This window comes from Macrosteles quadrilineatus, unplaced genomic scaffold (assembly GCF_028750875.1).
Source record: "Macrosteles quadrilineatus isolate MER2022 unplaced genomic scaffold, UCM_ALF_1.0 Scaffold_20__1_contigs__length_2534061, whole genome shotgun sequence".
NCBI lineage: Eukaryota > Metazoa > Arthropoda > Insecta > Hemiptera > Cicadellidae > Macrosteles > Macrosteles quadrilineatus.
Genome location: NW_026542613.1, coordinates 2,302,440 through 2,319,032, shown reverse-complemented (window position 1 = coordinate 2,319,032; position 16,593 = coordinate 2,302,440). Strand labels below are relative to the sequence as shown.

The 16,593-nt window shown below is 35.5% G+C and overlaps 1 protein-coding gene across 1 annotated transcript in view; it reads right to left on the bottom strand.

The window, feature by feature from the left end:
- Positions 1-4,510: 4,510 nt before the first annotated feature.
- The window catches only part of LOC129005365 (uncharacterized), a 32,226-nt gene continuing 20,143 nt past the window's right edge, over positions 4,511-16,593 (bottom strand). The window contains exons 2-4 of the mRNA XM_054434231.1: positions 10,518-10,685; positions 9,210-9,326; positions 4,511-5,536 (exon numbers count right to left, since the gene is read on the bottom strand). Of these exons, the coding sequence (XP_054290206.1) occupies positions 5,450-5,536; positions 9,210-9,326; positions 10,518-10,685 (372 nt within the window). The 3' untranslated portion in view covers positions 4,511-5,449. The remainder of the gene's footprint in view (positions 5,537-9,209; positions 9,327-10,517; positions 10,686-16,593) is intronic.

Here is a 16,593-nt window from a genome sequence, read left to right as displayed (position 1 = left end):
AGTACCATAAACTAATGTTGAATAACGTTAAAAAATCTTATTTCTATTTAATAGGATGCTATTAAATTTCCTTATAAGGAAGAAGCTTTTACCGTAGGTGGCATGGTAAGACGTAGACCCGGGAGCGATTTACGTTTGATGTCCCAAGAGGTCAAAAAACGATTCGTTAAAATGTATATACATGTCTATGTCACAAACTCCGAATTTTCATCGATTCATACATATTATTAATGTTTCTAACGATAATATATCGCAGGAACTATCCCCCATAGCCCCACTATTCTCTCTACCCTGTTGTTTCGAAATCCCCCCAACGTTTTGCCAACGCGTGAGTTTTTCGTTATATTAGCATGATTTGCACTGTCATTAGTTGATATAACAAACAGTTCAGCTCACTTCCAGTGCCAGTGTAAGGGGATTACTGTTCATAAGTCAAATTAATTTTTAAACGAAATAAAGAACCTTCTTACTACTTAAGCCGGTGATGTACGGATATCGTTTTGTATATGATCATGAGAAGATGATGATGAATCGTATGAGTTGGTGCAAATTTGAATCTTGTCATGTTTATTCACAATTTTGTACTTTTTGAATGCATCTTTAGACTGACTTACTGGCAAAAAACTTTCCTAACTGAATATTGCTTTTTAGATAAAGCAGTTTAGTATTAATTGTTTAGTTAAACAAAATTATTGATTTTCCGATAATAAAGATTTTTTTTATCATCCTTATCGGTTTTAAAAGATTCAGTAAAGGATCCTACATTTGTTTAAAAATCATGTTATGGCTGCTTGTTAATCGAAACTAATTGAACCATCCAATTTTTCAGAACAAACAGGTTTATGATAACTTTGTTGTGTTTGCTCCAGTAAATGTAACATCAACATGGCCAATGCGTATAATGTTGGGGGGTTGGGAAGTGGCTCGGTAACGTTGGTAGCGAGGTTGTTATCGACCAACACCCCTTACCTTCCACACGCCATCCGGGCCAACCCTCCAACCCTCCAACCCTACCCATCACGCTAGCTGAGGTATATAAATAGCAATCCTGCATAATCAGTCGGTTGCGTTGTGATTGGAGTTTAAAAGAGGAACCTTGAGTGTTGCTATAACAACTATCCGAGGAGGGGTTGCAACACAGAGGACAAGGGATTTTCCTTGCTTAATTTTCTAGGACGTTATCCTTTTACAAATTATTTCAGGCTAGATGGCTGCGACATTATTGCATACAATCCATTTGTGATTGATTGGGGAGCTGCGGGACTTCGTTCCCAGAGGTACCGGGTTTGAATTCTGTCAATGAAAAATTAATTCTAAACGGTAATGCCGCAACCCCCTCTGGGCCTATCATGAAGTGATGTGGAATACCGTTCGGGTAGAGACTAGCTCGGTCTCCAGCTGACCAATTGTGAAATACGTAACCTGCCAAAATATGTCATTATCTATTTACCGTTTAATCAGTAATCAACTACGAATTTTACCACCAAACGTGGTTTTATGCAATACAAAGAAATAGTTGCCTTAGACAACTTAATTTAGTAATTACTTAATTATTAATAATGGTTTTAATTAATGAACAACCTTTACAAAATTTGTTGTGAATAGGTCTAGGTGTTACGCAATACTGATTTAATCATGAATGCTTAACACATAATTCGGGTTTCTGTTATAAAACGTCAATCTTATAAGACATTTTGTAATATAACTCAATTTTTAGTGGTCATAACCATGGTATTGTCAAGAAGAGTTTTCCCTCGAGGAAGTGCGCGAAAAGTTATGAGACTTCCTCAGATTCATGTTCGTGTTACCATACTCAAGAGAACCCTTGTTAGACACAATATAGTATAAAACGTTTCTACACTAAGTAGGTACGGATAAAAATACGGTGCACTCAATAGTGTAAATATTCAGTGTGTTAAAATAAAATATGAACCGACGTTGTTGTATGACTATGATTGAATATAACGAATGTATGTAATTTATAGGCCTACATTTTTTCGTAATTAATTATGGGTTACGATTGTTTACGATACCAGTGGTAGTAACTGTAGTATCTTTAAGTGGTACGTTTCAAAACTCTTCGCAGACTAAGCTCAATTTTGCCAGAACTTTCTAAGCTAGAAATTGTCCGTTCAACCATTTTTCCTGTTATATACTATGCTCATCCTGCTTTTGCCTGTTACTCGGGAAAATTTGATGATCCTTACCCGGCTGCAGAACAGAGTGTTTGGATTTGTCTACAATCTGAAAAAAAGATCACACTAGCGAGTACAGATTGAGTGCCAAGGTGTTGTCAATCATGGGGTACTCCGACATACAAACTGTAAATCTGGTTCACAAAGTTCTTCAGACTGGAAAACTTGAGTACCTTAGGAAAAAGTTGGTGTTGTGGCATGACATCAATGAGCACAGTACTCAACAGGACAGCCTGTTGCACTTGCCAAAGACAAACCTGGAAACGGGGAAGAAGGGGTTTAGTTACTTTGGGCCAAAAAGGTACAATGCTTTGCTATCCACTTTAAAAGTTATAATAGGTTTAAGAAATGTGTAAAGAAATGTTACCTAAACTGTATAGATACTTTTACTTTTGATTTTATGTATAGATTATTGTATTGTTTTATTTACTTAATTTGACAAAAGTTGTAAAAAACAGAGTTTGTACTTTGATGAACGCTTGCAAATAAAGACCTTATTTATTTATTTATAGAATGCATGAATATTCGTGGTAGTTGGTAAAAAAAGAAACACGAGAAAAGATCTGCCAAAATTCTTTTTTGGTGCTGGTTTTTGAGGAATTCATGCGGACATTTCCATCATAATTAGTTATTAGTTACGATATTATTTGTTTTTTGCTAATGGGCATGCCATGCTAAAAAAGTTAATACATGTAGGTTATATTCCAAAATTAATAAAAGACTATAGCCTATGTTTAAAGTCTTAATTATATATGAGGCCTGTGCTTCTAAAATGAATTTACTTTGATAAAACCACTTAAAAAATACAAATCATGAGTTAAGAAATTGTTACCTTTATAAAATTCTAAACCTTGTTCGGTCCCAAAAGATATTTCTGGAAGATATTTACAATTTGAAAGATATTTACACATTAGTCTGTTAAGCTATTAACGTTTTAATTATATCGTTTGAACATGCCACCTCTGAAGAGAAACCTTCTATCCTCCTCCCCATTTTGAGTACCATTGCACTCAAAATGATTTGAGTACCATTGCACTCCAAACGATTTGAGTAGCATTGCACTCCAAACGATTTGAGTAGCATTGCACTCAAAATGATTTGAGTACCATTGCACTCCAAACGATTTGAGTAGCATTGCACTCCAAACGATTTGAGTAGCATTGCACTCCAAACGATTTGAGTAGCATTGCACTCAAAATGATTTGAGTACCATTGCACTCCAAACGATTTGAGTAGCATTGCACTCCAAACGATTTGAGTAGCATTGCACTCAAAATGATTTGAGTACCATTGCACTCCAAACGATTTGAGTAGCATTGCACTCCAAACGATTTGAGTAGCATTGCACTCAAAATGATTTGAGTACCGTTGCACTCAACATTATTTGAGTACCATTGCACTCAAAATTATTTGAGTACCATTGCACTAAAAATGATTTGAGTACCATTGCACTCAAAATGGGGAGGAGGCGTTTCATTAAACGTGCATTCAATAATCCCTCGATGGCTCTTTGACTTGTTTTTACATAACAGAGGTCGTCACTGGGTACAACAACAAGAGGCCACGGTATACATGTAAACAGTTCATATTATAGCTTTACCTTGTTTCAAAGGACAAATTAGCACTGAATTCCTAAAACCAACCGACTTCACAGAAACTTAACAAAACCCCAATCTACCCAGGAATGTCAGGCTTTAATTTCGTATGGGAATAATATATTTCTGCAAATTAAATTTCTGTTGAAAGTACACGTTCAAATGCTTACTTAGATCAAGTAGATCACTTTCGAAAAAAATCTGAGTTTGAATAGGACGTATTTTATTTTAAGAAATTTTCTGAAAAGTAGTTGATACTCCAGAGGTCCCAGGTCCAGGTTTTCCAAGTTCTACGGTAATTATTCCCTGTGTGGGAATTTCGCTAAAACCATTTTTGTTTGGCAGTATTTTAACCCGGGACCTGAGGGACCGAAGGCCTGCACCCGACCACTTGCTGTGTTTTTCAAAGCAAATCCTAAGTTTCCCCAGTTCGTGGACACTGGACAGTTATGGAAGGCATAAGTTGACAAATTGATTCTCGCTGGAATTTCAAGCTACAGTATAGTACAACCATCGAGGCTACAACCAGGCATTTTGATATTGGCAAGGGATTGTTTGAAAAATCGGTGCAAATGTCGATTATTTACAGCCAATATATACGACTTCCTAATATGTCATGTTGGAGAATAAGGATTACAGAATGAGAAAACTTGAAAATAAATAAATATATATTTACAGTTATTAATAACAAACTCTTACGAACTAACTAAACATCTAAGATATGTTAAAACAGTACATATTGCTATACGTTAATACTTTGGAGTCATTTCAACGGTGAAACAATATACAGACTTTGTTAGCTTCATTAGTACAAGAATACAAACCGTGGACCTAATCCATCCGCTATAAGCGGATTGCTTAGGATTGTCTTTTCCGATTCCCGCTGGTGGAAACGGCAAATGTTATTTAAAAAGGCTCATTACTGTTTGAGGATGTTCCTTTGATGTTTGCTAATCTGATTTTGTCAGATATTGTTGCAAAGTGACTAAATTTCATAGGGAAATATTTGCGTTTAATTGTTGTATTTAAAAAAGTAGTTAGAACACTCATTATTCGTATGATGTTAAACAAATGTTTTTGAACGTTTATGTTAGCAATGAGAAGAAATCTTTAACATTTAACATTTAATCATTAATTTTCCGTATATATTCAACAACGTATCTTTCGATTTTAGAGTATTTTCTACCTGCTCTAGGGTTTTGGTGCTTAAAAGATTATTTAAAAACTGTTTGAACTCAGTTGGCACAATATATACAAACCGTATTCATTGTTCCAAGTCTAAACTAGACACATAACGATTTGAATCACACATAAATCAACATGTATAAAAATAAATCTATAACTTATTGTACTGTTATTTTTTTAGTTTTGAGGTAAGGTGTCCTCATGGAATACAAACTTATTTAATCGTGTAACTAAACCAGATTAATTTCGACCTTCAATCAATATCACTATAAACATTTTAAATTGTCTTTTTTAGTGTACTAGGTTTGAACGAACAGATTCTCTACTCGTAGACTAAATCTACATAGTTGGACGGAAGGTACATAATGTGTTTCCCTTTACATTTATATATCAAAAAGAAAGGATCGGGCATAAAGTTGCATACAATATTTGATAAACGTTGGACAAACAAAGCGACTGTTGATACAAATTGTCTCAATGGTGAGGTCGAGTCGCTTTCCAGTCGGTGTAGAGGAGGTAGCAGCCAGCCGCGTACACCACCGTGTTGACTAGTCCGAACACCTGTAACAGTCATAAAAAATATTTATAACAGAATATTATCCTTAAATATAATACGTGAAGGCGATTTCTACGTAACACGAGTGTGACGGAGTTTTTCCGTTAATAATGGGCGGATTTGTACAAAATATGTGTCAAAATTAAGTATTTTTGTGTAGACGCAAATCATTTTTCCTTTTCCTTTCACCAAGTCCTCGAACTTTGCCCCACAGGCCGTCAAAATCCCATGTATTTCTTAAGAAGAAAATTTATTAACCCAGCTGTTATACTTCGTTTTGCTATAAAATTTAATTTGTTTACAAGGAGAATTGTTTCTTGGTGCCATGTGGTCAATACTTATTATGCTTTTTTATACTTTTGCATATATTTTGAAATGCAATACACTATATAAAGCGATAGTAATACATTAAGAAATCTTCATTTAAAAAATCAATAAGCACTTGAGCATTTGCCTATATGTTTCCTGGTAAGTGTGTTGTAACTGTTTCAGTATATTATACAGTAGTATCTTTTAGTAAAACCGAATAATTTTTTTCTGCATTCTCACCCCGTAGCGAAGCACGGGCAGAGCAACTAGTTTAATTATATTACAGAAATGTATTTACAATCTGTAACACTAGAATATTAAGAGAGTTCAATATGACTTGATCACATTATAACAAGTACATAATAAACAGAATATTTATGAACATTTCAACCAAAAACGATTTAGAAGGTCGATTGGATGGAATATATTTCAGAGTAGGAGAATTTGCAGTCACAAATATCCCTATTTACGAGTTCTGGGGCTTCTATGTTGTTTGGAGTAAATAGGGATATTTGTGACTGCAAATTCTCCTACTCTGCAGCAGTATTATTAAAGTATTTTTTCGTTATGATAAGATTGAACACTAACAACACGACAGTCTAAGAAAACCCTAATCTACACTATAATATTTATTTTTTTCAAATAGATCAACAGCGTTTCCCAATACTTTTCGATACCTCGGAGACTTGCAATAAACATTTACCACGCAATGGTAAATGTTTATTGCAAGTCTGTTACAAGTGTGGTTGTTTTCGACCATTTACGTTGGTCGGGCCCAAATATAGACAGTGAGGATCAAATGGGATGGCTGTTAACAATGCAATTGACTCCAAAGAGTTCGGAAAGAGTCGGAAACTGAACTCGGAACTTTGATATCGGACGGAATAGAAAGTTAATTGTTCATATATTTTGACTTCCTGTTTGAAATTGATAGTAAAATATGCTATGTACGGCTCAATATAACAGGTATTCAAACTTCTGTAATTTCTTGGCCCGAGAAGAATTTATTACAAACGCACGTGTAAAATAAGTAAGGATTGCAGTTTGACAAGGCTTTTTTTCTAACTTTATGGAAAATAATGTTCTAAATACAAATACCCCCGCCGCAGCAAACCTGCAAACTAAGCGAATTTCCATTTGACTGATTGGATTTACACTGAAATGTCTACTTAAAAATATAACATTTATTCTTGATTTAAATAGAATTAGTTTAACAAGTACTTAGGTTTGCTGCATCAGGGAGGGTAAAACTGTTTTTTTTGTAAAATGTGAATAGTTAGTAAGAAATAAAAACATTTTCCAAATTTGATCAAAATATGTTCACAAACAAGCAAACTACAACAGTTTACTTATTCTCCATAAGAATAACATGGGAATTTTAAATTTACAATTTTTTTGAATTTTCTCCGTAACCATTAGGCGCATAATAACGCTTCAATATACTAAATTATTTGTTTTTTTAAGCTCTACAAAATGGTTTGGAAAGAAATTGCTAAATTTTATGTTTTTTGGGTCAAAAATGGGAAAAACCTATTTTTACCCCATAAAACCCCCCGTAAACCCCCGTTCCCATGGTCCGATCATGCTGGATCGCGAACTCGTTCGAATAAACGTACGTTTACACGTTTGTACCAAATTTCATCAAAATCGGATCATTTTTGCTCGAGTTATCGTGCTGACGGACACATATATATATATATATATATAAATATATATATATATATATATATGAATTTGAACGGATGGCGTTTTTGGCCTCTAGGGACTTCAAAACGAAAAAAAAAATCGGTCCCGCGTCCGGGTCTTACCATGAGTACTACGGTAATAGCTTATTCCCTATATGGGAAATTCGCTAAAAATCCCCATAGAGACGAGAGGTGTCTAACAGGTGGCGCTACATAAAATATTTACCGCTCCTTCAAAACAAGTTTCGTCAACTCAATAAGTCACCTTGTTGATTCCTACTTACTTGTTGGCAAAAATTAACCGTTAAATTTTTTTTCTCGACCAACAATAAATACCTAATGACCAAATTGAAGCGTTTCTTAGCTAATCCAAACCATTAATTATACGATAAGTTTATGTCCCCCCTTCACATCGTAGGAAGCTAGGTTCTAGCCCAGAACTGCTTCACTTCAGGCTAGTACTATAATATAGTACTATAGAGGGTTATAGAGGGTTGTGGCATTTTCACATGGATAAAATCCATTGGTGATTGGCGGGATCTGAACCTGGGACCTCGGGCACCGAAGCCCCGCGCTCTACCACTAGACTACGATTGGTTTAATCAGTTTCTAATTTATTATTGTTTCTGTGCTTTAGAAATTGGTTGCGAAAAAGCGAAATGTTAACAGTTCCAGGTAGGACACTTGTTATTGGCCCTAGATGGTTTTCTGACTTGTTTATAACAGTAAAGAGATCATCATTGGGTATAAAATAAGCTGTGTGATTTGGCATTTTTAGGTATGTTTGATGAAATTGTGGACGCATTTTGTACGATTTGTGACTTGTTTATGTAGGAGGTGTTCTGTGGACTTGCACATCTGAGTTTGCAGTCCAACTATGGAGGGATTTTGTGTAATGGTGAATCGTGATTCATCAGAGTTTAACTGAAGCTTGGTGGATTGGTTTACAATCCCTTCTAGAATATTATAGACCACTCTTTCTTAAAGTATCCATCTATCTATACTATAATACGAGTAACGTTTGCGCACAATGATTTCAAAAACGGCTCCAACTTTTTCCTCTAAATTGTTAGACATATCTTTTGGGCTAAAATCAATGCTAGGCTCTGTTCTGGGAAAATTCGTTCTTCGCTGAAAAGTTTGGAATGGAGTTTGAGCATTTGTTTCACATTGGTCTTACTTAGCCAAGAAATCACGATATTTTGGGGGAAATGTAAATAAATGAATTGTAATCCATGCTTATAACAAATCATCTTACAGTACAATAGTAAATTACTAAATACAGTACAAAAGAAAAGGACAATCCTATGAATACCATTTAGTATTGATCACTTGTAAATCACTTGAGGTGTTTTACCAATGGGAATTAATTACGAGTGTTCAAAATCGTAGTTTTTACCGCAAATAGATTATACAAGTATTATAGTAGCTTATGCGTTTATATAATTCGTTTTATTACATGTTTTAGACCGTATTTTATAACATTATCGTTCGTAAAGAAAAAAATCTGTTAAAAATCATATATTTGCATGTTTGATTTTTTTATCATTCCAAATTGGTTATAGGACTACACCATCGAGCAACGCTCGGTCCATGCGATTTTGCATCTTTCCAGAGATGTTTCAGGAAGCAATACTTAGATGCGTGCGATAGTGTACGTTTAGTATACTGATGATGTATTTACCCCAGCTGCGATGTTTGAGCCCCTGTACCACGAGACGTAGGGCGTGGACCAGGCAGACAGCTGGACAATGACGGCGATCAGGTACAACACCGTCACCATGCTGGTATTGAGCAGCTCCTGTAAACCAAACACACCACATAAAACTGATGGAATTTATCGGGACGTTGATCGGGTAACAGAAATATAGGGGTTTCAAATACCAAATTTTCTCCGATCAAAACTATTTGCAAAATGTGTTAGTTTGGATACAACTAAGGAAAATTATATTTTGAAACTAACTCCACAAGATTCAGTGAAATTGTACTGTACCTTCCATGTATCCCCCGCGGTATACATCGATGAATTGAATTGAATACACCACAGTTTGGAATCAGCACATTCATGTATTCAGTGTTGACTAAATTGAATTGCAGAAATAAAATTCAAGCTATCGGGATATACAGGGTGAATAAAAAGTCAAGACCCCCCCCTCTAGTATTTTTCCAAGTAAATACACAGAGATATCCTTTTGGTGATCGTGTAATTAGCAGCAAGTTTCATTTTATGATTTTGAAATTTATGAGTGTCCCCCCAAAAGGGGGGGGGATTTGGGGGACAACTCAAATATTTTAAATGTAAACTCCCTTCAAGTGACACCTCATTTTGAACTGTTTACAAAAACATAAAGAATGGTGAAAACCAGAGTTCGCTATCTCTTCTCTATCTAAAATGGTAGCCAATATTACAATTACGAACCAAAATTTTAACATTGATTTTCCACAACATTTGACGGGCTACCATTTTGGATAGAGAAGAGATAGCGACCTCTAGTTTCCATTCTTTAAGTTTTTGAAACAGTTCAAAATGAGGTGTCACTTGAAGGGAGTTTACATTTAAAATATTTGTGTTGTCCCCCAAATCCCCTCTTTTGGAGGGACACTCAAAAATTTCAAAATCATAAAATGAAACTTACTGCTAAGATTACACGATCACCAAAAGGATATCTCTGTGTATTTACTTGGAAAAATACTAGAGGTGAGGGTCTTGACTTTTTATCCACCCTGTATAAATACTGTGATAACGGCTACACTGCTTTCATGGCGGGGAGAGAGCTCGTTTAAACATTTAAGCTGAGTGTGCTACTAACCTGTTAACCTGTGTTTGCGCTAAGATTAAAACGTCCCCACTCTAAAAAAGCGTACCACTGTAAATTTAAGGAAATTCTTGAAACCTAAACACCTCCCAAGAAGGCTATTTGATTGCAATGAAATTTAAAATGTACATGGAATGCGGTTCACACATGTGTGTGTGATAATGTTTTATATTCACCGTTAATATCCAGTTGATCGGTAGGTTCAGCGCCTCCCGCACTCCAATCAGGTAGATGGCGATCCAGACAAGGGTGGCGACGAAACTGAGCACCACGACGAAGAGGAACCACGAGGTGCCGGTGAGAACCGCGGGTGTAGCCAGGGCGAGACATATGACACCGATCAGCTGTGAAACAAACAAATCAGCTGATTAATGTCAATCAGGTTTGGGAAGTTGACGAATAACTTAGCTAATAAAATATAATTTAACATATCCCTCTCAACTTTTTCAGACCTAAGAAAGCCAGGTGGTTCCATAGAAAAGAAAGCCCTTATGATAATCCTCAAGGAGCAAGGCGTAAAGGTCGGCCAAGAAACACTTGGAGGAGGACAGTAGTAGTAGTAGAGAAGGAGGCAGCCGTTGAGGGTAACCCCTGGAGGAAGCTTAGAAGACTTAGCCGGAGAAAGACAGGACTGCATGCCCTATGTTCCAATTGGAATGCCAGGAATTAAGTCATGTCTCGTAACTTATTGTCTACGAGCTTTTTTTAGGATCTATCAACCACTATCTAATAATAAAATTAAACACCAATAAACGCGAAAATATATTATAGTATAATTATTTCAACGTGTTATCAGTTAATTTATTGGGCCAAAGTCAAGCTATTTCCCGTCCAGGGTCTGCCTCTATATCTAGGTCATGTTGTTCTGAACAGGTGACTCGCCCACTGGTCACTGTTGATCTTTGACCCCGGCACGTGTCAGAGGTCAACTGGGTGAATTGGCCAATCCGGGCTTTATCTTTGTGTAATGGTGTTGTCTAATGAGACTTCCTGTAATTATTGTGGGCGGAGGACTCGAGACGCGGCTCTGGGCGTTATCTACTCGACCAGAAGCCACCGATAGTGGCGACGATTGTTAAGAAAAGTATATATTTTCTTGTGAAAATATATAGATATAATATAAAAATAAAGTTTTTTTACATTTGAAGCATATTTCTCCTATGAATGTTTTATAGGACTAACACACTATCTTTTGGTGGGATGTATGGTTTACTACACAACATGTGACGTCAATGCAGTGATTATTAGGTACAGTCTTACAGCTAAATATAGTATGTATTTAGAAATGTAGAGAAATAACATGGTTTTCTGTACATTATGAAGAATTGTGAAGTGTTTGGTTGTTTTACTTTTAATAGCCCGAAAACTCCGAAACGAGTCTTACTTTTTGTAGATTGTTTTCTTTGTATTTGTACGTCAGTGACGCTCACGATGGCAATATATGTTTTATTTGTATTCACAATGTTATTTTTTATAACCTGAAGGCTTTTCAAATCAACACAATCGGTGTTTTATTGTAAAATTATCGGATCTAAAATGAATATCGTACACGCCTATAATCGGATGAAAGAAACACTCGAGATATTTGTTTACAAGACGATTTTCCCTATTCGTAAAACTGCCAGAACTTTTCTTTATGCATGTAAACTAGCAGTTCTGAATTATATTCAGTTTTATTCGACTACTTGATTCCCGTACATTAAGACAGGCCAACAGCTAGTTTTCTATTATTATTACCACACCCGTTTCAATAAAACCCAATAAACAGTTTAGAGAAAGACATTTTGTACAAGGTAGAGTCAATTTGATTATTTTGTTTCTTAATCAACCATACTTCAATATCCTTTTATCAGAAGCGACCCTGATTCTCAATATCACAATAACGCGAAAGAGACATGACTTTCATATTAGGGCAGGCGCTGATACATGCATGCATAAACCTGCTTAGCGTCAAAGTTGAAAAGCGAAATGAGGGCAAAACCTCAATCCCTCTAAACAGGTCAGCTGATCGTCAATAACCTCTGATCACTGCTGCTTTGATTGAAGTTGGTGTTTTAAACTACAAAAGACACGCCAACGGGCCAACCTAATAACAAAACCTTCCGTTCAAACTAAGTTTCCAATCCGATCTATAAAAGTTAGATTGACTTTGCTTTTTACAAACGGTTTGTATGTTAAAGTAGAAGTCCGGTGTAAGCTTTTGACTTAATTTAGGGGTACGTGTAATTGAGAGTGTTTGACCAGAGTTTGAATTAAAAAAGTGCAAAATATTTGCAGTAAAGATGTTTAAAGATATTATGAACCTTTCGGGTTTACAAAATACATACAAATCTTAACCAAATCTAATATATAAAATTCTCGTGTCACAGTGTTTGTCTGCAAACTCCTCCGGAACGACTTCACCGATCGTTATGAAATTTGGTGTGTAAATTCTGTAGGTATGCGAATAGGAAGTAAACTATTTCCCGTTTCGAAATTCTTAAAAGGGCTCCGCCCCAGTGGCTCTGGAGTTTCCCATGTTAACCTTATGAGAAATGGAATTAATGAATCTTAACAGCTGTTTCAATTAAATAGCATTAAAGTTACAAGGATTACCAACAGGGTGCAGCACTATTATTTCTTTTACATTTATTACAACAGCTAATTTGCAACCAAAAGGTGAGTGAGCGTAGCGAACGAACTTCAACCTGGAGGCGAGTGAGCGTAGCGAACGAGCTAACCTGAAGGCAAGTGAGCGCAGCGAACGAGCTCCAACCTAAAGGTGAGTGAGCGTAGCGAACGAGCTCCAAGCCAAAGGTGAGTGAGCGTAGCGAACGAACTTCAACCAGGACGTGATTGAGCGATGCGAACGAGATCATCTTGAAAATTAAACGTAACGGTACTTTCTTTCCATCGGTCTGTCTTAGGGGAAACCTATAACTTAGGCGATACGAAGTTCGCTGGGTCAGCTAGTCTATATATATAATTCCGTAAGTCAAATTTTTGTAAAGAAATTGTGAGTGACTGGATGGCCGTAGAAGGATGGGAGGGGTCTTATTTTAAAGGTCTTGACGTGAATTTTGAGGGAAAACTATTAATTTTTCTTATTTTTTTACCATAAATTCGCAACAGAATAAAACTTTTCCCATTAAAACAACATGGGGTTTAATTTGTTTACATCTTTTGAAATTAAAACAGCTGTGCCACATATTTGAAAACAGTGATCAAGACACGCATTTGGTTTACTTTTAGCCAGTCAACTATGAAATGTATACTATAATAAAACTGAAATATTGAAGATTAGTCGGAAAAACGTCTGCATTCTTTGTTTATATTTAAATCATATACTCAAGTTTCATTTTTTCATGCTTTTACGTTATTGTCGTGTTAAAGGAATAAACGACATAGAATAAATATTCTGTATCCTGTATTCTGTAATCAAAGAGTCAAAATTAAATCTAACTTCTGTTTTGTTTTGATTTTTAAATCATATGTTCAAGTTTATTTTAAATGATGTTGTTTTCTTTATATTTCTACACATTTTAAGGTTAAGGTTGTGTGAATATATACAACTAAAATAACCTATAAATGTTATTGGTTCTAAAATGGTGTATTTGCATTCCTTCGTAAGTAAATTTTTTTAGTGCAGTGAATATACAACGTAGAGTAATCATATTCGATCATACTTTTATAAAATCACCAGGGATTCAAGATGTTTTGGTATGTAGGCTGCTGGATATATATTCTTTTCATTATAAGTACTGTAATTAATATGAACGCCAGGGGAATACCACAAAGGCGGGGAACTGTTCATAGGAATGACAGTGCGCGTAGGAGAGCAAGAGTAGATAATGACGAACTTAATCAAGATATGTTACAACCCCTTTTTAGGAGACCCATGGTAGACGAGAGAAATGTAAAGATCCATGATGCAGGATTATTGGACCAAGAGTGCATTCAATGTAGTGCTCTTCATTTTAGAGAAGAACTAACGAATAATCATTTTATGACATGTTGCCATAATGAACTTATTAACCTTCCTCAGCCAAAAACTAATGTAGAACTTAAAAGTTTGTTTGAAGAGAGCCCACAACTGTATAAATTCATTCGACAATGCAACAGTGCGATGGCTTTTGCTTATTTTTCAGCCAGTAAGAACGATATTCCAGGAAAAGGACCATACTGTTTCAAAATTCAAGGACAGATTTATCGTTCAATCTCAGATTTGCTGCCTCAACATGATGAAGACCCCGTGTATGGCCAATTGTACATTATTGACACATCAACAGCAACAGAAATTCGTCAAAGGCGTCGAGAAAATAGTGACTTAAAACCTGAAATATTGTCAAAACTAGCTGAAATTCTATTAGAAAATCCATTTGCACAAATTTACAAAAGAGCTTCGGAAGAAATGGTTGTACAAGGTGACAGTGAATTAGAACTTAGGTTTGTAGACAGGATAAATATGGATCGTCGTAGGTAATAAGCCTACTGCAGATGAAATTGCAGGCGTCTTCAATTCATCTGAAGGCGAACCTCCAATGAATTTTTAAAATTCCAAACAGGGAAGCTTTTATTTATCCTCATTAACCACAAGACCAAAGCTACCTTAGTAAACCAGTATTTATTCAAAAACAATGATATGTTTGCTGCCTTTTCATGTTAAACCACTGGTGTGATTCAAATTATTTATTGAAAATGACATCAACAAAAGCAAACAAAGAAGAACAACAAACTGGTTTTTACACAAAAGATATGGTGTAGGGATGCCTATTCTGACACATAGATAATGTTATTCTGAGTTTGTTTAAATACCGGTATTGCAAAAAGTTGTTTTACATTTGAGCTTTTTAGGGACTTATGTCCCTACAAGCCACTAGTGAGTTCTTAAATCTAATCTCTCTTTTTTTCTACGAAGAATACAGTGTGTCTGTGAGATTAAATTATGTGCAAAATGGCTCACCATTTGACCGGTTCAATAAAACCAAAATCCACTTTGTCGACATATGACACTTCGTCGACAATCCAGTTGGCCGACGTATTATATTAAGTTGTACCATATGGTTGTACTTACCCTTAGGAGACCAACTTACGATTTTTTGGAAGTTATTATTTTTTGCTGAAAAGTCTAACTTACGATACATCGGCAGTTTAAATAAACAATTATCTATAAAAAATAAAAATAAATAAAAATGAACAACTGCAAGAAATGTTAATGAGGGCTGCTATTCAAAAGTTATAGCATATTGCTATAACATTGCAGAAAACTGTTCAAAGTACCCCGGTCCTACGCAGCGTGACATGTACTATAGGGTCGGTCTATAAGTTATATACATCCTTATTGAGATGTAGTTAAAAAAATTGAAACTTTAGTTTCGTAATATTTAAACTGCAAAAGTCCTATACTTTGTAAACATAACAGTTTACTCCTAGGAGTTTTACGTCTGGGATTTGAAATACATGTTGCATACAAAATGAGAATAATTTTGTATACTAAAGAAAACTTCTTAATCAAGGTGGATTGCGGTTAATCTCGAATGACCCAGTTGAAGTCCATTCGAAATCAGTTTTATTACGGTTATATTACGGTGATCACATGGTTTTAAAATGTCACTGTATCTTTAATGGCATAATTTTATAAAATTAAAATGGAAATGATTTAATCAGGAATAATCTTTTTTCGCAGTAATCCTTTCTAAGTAAGTTGCCTTTATGTCAAACCAGGATTACGATAGTCCACTTGATCAAAAATGTATGTTTGCAGCAAATTTGCCCTCCACAATTAATGGCAAGGTGACTCAATTGATAGAATATCCAACGCTAGAGACAGGTTATCGGATAGAATCGTGTAAACTCCCAATTTGTACAATCAATTCATCTTCTGCCTGTCCAATGATAACTCGATCACGAATATTGAATACCAACATAGAGTCAACCGACATCAATGTGGGTACAATTAGGTTGTGTTGTAACCATGTTATAAACGAAATATGGTTATAAATTGTAACGATGTTAAATCATTGATACACCGGTCTGTCACAAGTGAGGGTCTTTTGAATTCTACAAGGTTTTCCGTTCATAATTTATTATGATGAAATCAATATGACCCACACGGTATTCCACACAGATACCTTTAAACATTTAAGTGTAGTAGTTAGATTACGAGTAATAAGGCTTGTATTGCAGATTGCATTGCATTGCAGTGGGAGAGTCGGTGTTGGGTGACGTCAGTGATGAGATCATTGAAAGGAGTTCCGGGGAATAACTACACCT